General features: G+C 40.5%; 1 protein-coding gene across 1 annotated transcript in view; it reads right to left on the bottom strand.

Annotated features, from left to right (window-relative positions):
- Positions 1–1710, bottom strand: part of LOC115293406 (protocadherin beta-17-like) — a 3373-nt gene extending 1663 nt beyond the window's left edge. The window contains exon 1 of the mRNA XM_029941192.1: positions 6–1710. Within this exon, the coding sequence (XP_029797052.1) occupies positions 6–1451 (1446 nt within the window). The 5' untranslated portion in view covers positions 1452–1710. The remainder of the gene's footprint in view (positions 1–5) is intronic.
- Positions 1711–4390: the final 2680 nt, after the last annotated feature.

Genomic DNA, 4390 nt, shown 5'->3' with positions numbered 1-4390 from the left:
CCCGCGTCGCTGTCTGTGGCGCTGACGCTGCCGATGTGCAGCGCGGGGCTGTTGTTCTCGCGGACCCGCAGGGTGTAGGTGGTTTGGCTGAAGGCGGGGGCGTTGTCGTTGACGTCGGAGACCGTCACGGTTATGTTGTGTTGCGTTTTCAGCCTGGGGGTCCCCAAGTCAGTGACGGTGATGGTGATGTTGTACTCGGCCTGGCTCTCTCTATCCAGTGCTCCTTCAGTTACCAAGGTGTAGAAATTTTCTACAGTAAGTTTCAGAAGGAAGGGGAGCTGGTCTTGGATAGAACACATCATTTTGCCATTTTCCCCAGAGTCTGGATCTGAAATTCCGAAAACCGCGACCACAGTGTCAGGGGTGTTTTCTGGGATATCACTGATGAGTACTGACATTGTCAGTTCGGGGGTGTTGTCGTTTACATCCATCACTTCTATGGCTATAGTGCATTTTCCTGAAAGACCCCCGCCATCTGAGGCCTCAATTTCCATACGATAAGATCGAATTTCCTCAAAATCCAACGTTCTTTTTAATCTAATTTCCCCTGTGACTGCGTTTACTTCAAAGGCCTGGATCACTTGATTTGAGGATTGGAAAAATGAGTAGGAGAGCTCTCCATAGGTCCCAGTATCTAAATCTGTAGCAGACACGGTGATGACTAGGGAACCTACAGGGCTGTTCTCTGGGACCTGGACCTCATACAGCAGCTTAGCAAATTCAGGAGCATTATCATTTATGTCCAGGACTACAATGAGAACCTGAGAAGTCCCCGTCCTCGGTGGTGACCCACCATCCAGCGCTGTGAGAGTCAACCTGAGCTCTGACTGCTCCTCGCGGTCCAGCGCTTTGTCCAGCACCAGCTCAGGGTATCTCCTGCCATCACTGTGGTTTTGAGTGAAAAGGTGGAAATGGGAGTTGGTGCTAATAGTGTAGTTCTGAACTGTATTACTGCCCACATCTAAATCTTGAGCTATTTTCAAAGGAAATGCAGTCCCTGGCTGGCTGCTTTCCGAGATTTTCAGGAGGATTTCATTCTCCAGGAATTCTGGGGCATGGTCATTTATATCTCGTAGCTGTAGTTCACCTTGAATAAAGTGCACTGGGCTTTTTAGTAACACCTGGAAATGCAGTATGCATGGATCTGTGTCACCGCACAACTCTTCCCGGTCCAATTTTTCTTTTAGGAGCAAATTCCCACTCTTCTGCTCAAGCTGTAAATACTGTTGATTCCCTTTGGAAAGAATCCGAGCTCCCCGCGCATCCAGCTCCCCTAAACCAAGCCCCAGATCTTTTGCAAGGTTGGCCACAAAAGAGCCGCTTTCCCTCTCTTCTAGAACTGAATACTTAATGGTCATACCGCCCACCTCCCACAGCATTAATAGTATTAATAGGATAATAATGGCGGTCACTTGCCTTTTCTGTGGCGCTTTGAGTAGCGGTGTTTCCATGGTTCCTCCGGGCCCAAAAGATGTAGTATTTAATCACAAAATAATCGCTGTGCAGCCAACTTCACTATCTTGGTTCAGTAATCTTGAGTTACTTCTTAACACAGACTGATAAGGCGAAAGCTGCCTCTCAGTAACCTACTCTCCCCTAATGATGTAAAACACTTCCTTTTTGAGCAGCCAGAAACTGCTCAGCTATTATGGTGCCTGCCGAGTTTTTCACTTCCTTAGCCTGCAGCGCCACCAAGCGTCCTGCCTTACAACTTCAGGTTTTTTTCGTTTTGGGGATTTTTTGGTTTTTTCATTTCAAAGCATCATGCAGCAGTTAAAACAAATAGAAAGCCTTTTGGGTTATAAACTCCCTTCCACCCCATTGTAGGTAACAGTCAGGTAACAATATTTGTGAGAGCAAAAGTAATACCTATATATCTATGTCTATATTAATCTTCCTTACAGGTACAAGGTACAAGTTCAGTACATAAAACTCCTCTCAAGACAAATTCATTTATTCATTTAACCAGTATTTCTCCACACAGGCATTTTTACAACTTCTGGAGATAAAATGGTAAGTTAAACATAAAAGTTCTTCCTCATGGATGCTTACGTTCAATTACAAAAACACTAATTTGCTGTATTGTTAGAAGTTATGAATTTTAAAATCTAGTTTCTACTCCCAAATTGCAATGTGCCTGTAACTCCTAAAAAAAATAAAAATGTGATTTCTTGTCAGTCTCCGGATTACTTAGCCTTTGGGAATTTTTCTCCTTCATAAACTCACTCCATGCAATGCCCAGTAAGACTAAGAGGAAATGGCTATTTGATTTGTTAGAAATCAATATAAGTTCAGAATTCAGGCAGTGTCTTTTCTACAAACACGTAGAAGGCAACAAAAGTCAACGGAGTCAAGGATATACTTTGTGGGGAAGGGTTTTGACCTGTCAACATTGGATAGGGGTCCATCCCATTATATATCTCCTGGGACTACAAAAATGAGTATACTGATAAACACCAAAGCACCGACAAAAGCCAAGTGGTCCCAGTGACCTAGCAGGAAAAGTAATTTCTCCCAAAGAAGAATGCTATTCCAAGGAGGAGGAGATACATATCTAAGAATGCAAAACAGTAAGTGTTCCCTACACTCATTGAACCAACTAGTAATCATCCATGACAGTTCACTTATTTGGACACAAATCACAGCCAAATATAATTCAGTTCAGGCTAATTCCATTTTAATTAAGGATAATAATATAATATTCACTCAACTGTCACTTTAGTACAACTTTTATGAGAAGTTGAAATGAAATTTTTTCCTTAAAATACTACAAATAAAGCCAACACAAGGCAAATATGGGCTAAACTGTGAAAGTAAACGATTTTATGATTAATAAAGATAAACGATGGGATACCTCGGTGGCTCAGCTAGTTGAGCAACTGACTCGATCTCAGCTCAGATATTGATCTCAGGATGATGAATTCAGGACCGGCACTGGGCTCCACAGTGGAGCCTACTTAAAAAAAAAAATGATACTTACATAGCACTAAAACAGAAAATCTGACATTACCTAATAACCTTCCACCAATAGCTTACTTAGGTCTTGGTAACTATCACACATAAAAAAGCTTGAGAAACTAGGAGGAAGCCATTTTTCGAATGCAATTTGGATTTTACTATATAATACATTTGAACTTCCATATTATTACACAAAGACAAGGAGATATATTTTCAACACTTTATATTCTGTAATCTAGTTTAGAGTGCATGGAGGGTGTTTTCTGTTTAGAAGGAAAATAAAACAATGATATGTAATTTCACTTATTGACAAAGGTACTTCATTAGCATTTTCTGTATTCCTTAAAAAATTTTTAAATTCACTATTGGAATGTTAATAACATTCATCATATATTTATTATGTATTTATAATTGGTTTGGTGTTATTAAAAATAATAAAAAGTACTATCATAGGCTTACGTGAAGCTCACAAACTGGAGCTGAATGTATTGACACTTTTGTAACGTTTATATGCTTAGAAAAATGTATCGACTATTATGGTATATTAAATTACCCATTAATTTGAATGGTTATCCTCGCATTTAGCCATTTTTATATTTATCTTTATTCACATTGTAGCAGTTACCCCAAAATGACACTTAAAAAGGCAGATTAAATATCAAAAATTCACATTTTATTCTTTTTTTTTTAAGTAGGCTCTATGACCAACAAAGGACTTGAACTCACAACCGAGGTCAAGAGTCAAATGTTCTATGAATGAGTCGGCCAGATGCCTTAAACACTCACAGTTTTAAAATTTCCTTACAACTAGCAATAATGATGACCGTTTCCACTAATAGTTAAATAAACAATCTTAATTAAGGACTTTGCATTACGATTTTTGTAAAATGAATAGATGATTGAGTTTCAAAATTTTTAAATTATTCAAATAAAAATTTACTTTTTATTCAGACTGTCAAATATAGTTGAGTGAGAGTAACAAAAATCTACTGAACATAATACTATGTACACCCAGTATTTGATTTTTTTCTCAATAATAGGAAGTGTAATAAAATAATTAAAATCGGACCATCAATAACCTGTAACTTTCAGTTAAAATAGATTTTCAAAAGGACTTAACAGGATACTTAACTGAATAGGAAACTATCCCGAACCGTGGGGCTTTCCTCCATTTCCTTTCCAATGCCTTGGGGAGGGAAGTTGGGAAGAATTGGCTTGAGGAATTTGAACTCGCTGGTCCCAGATCCTCCCCGCAGACACACCTCGTACTGGTAGCTCTGGGACAGCGTCCCCGTGCCGCTGACGTCCACCAGGTGGCCCGGAAAGTGGCCCTCGGGCACCGGGCAGCGGCCCGCCGACGCCGCCCGGCTCCGCCTGCACAGCCGCACCGCCACGAACACCAGCACCGAGAACAGGAAGAGCGACGACACGG

This window comes from Suricata suricatta, chromosome 6, assembly GCF_006229205.1.
Source record: "Suricata suricatta isolate VVHF042 chromosome 6, meerkat_22Aug2017_6uvM2_HiC, whole genome shotgun sequence".
Taxonomy (NCBI): Eukaryota; Metazoa; Chordata; class Mammalia; order Carnivora; family Herpestidae; genus Suricata; species Suricata suricatta.
Note: the sequence above shows the minus strand (reverse complement) of the source record. Positions and strands in the feature narration are given on the sequence as shown.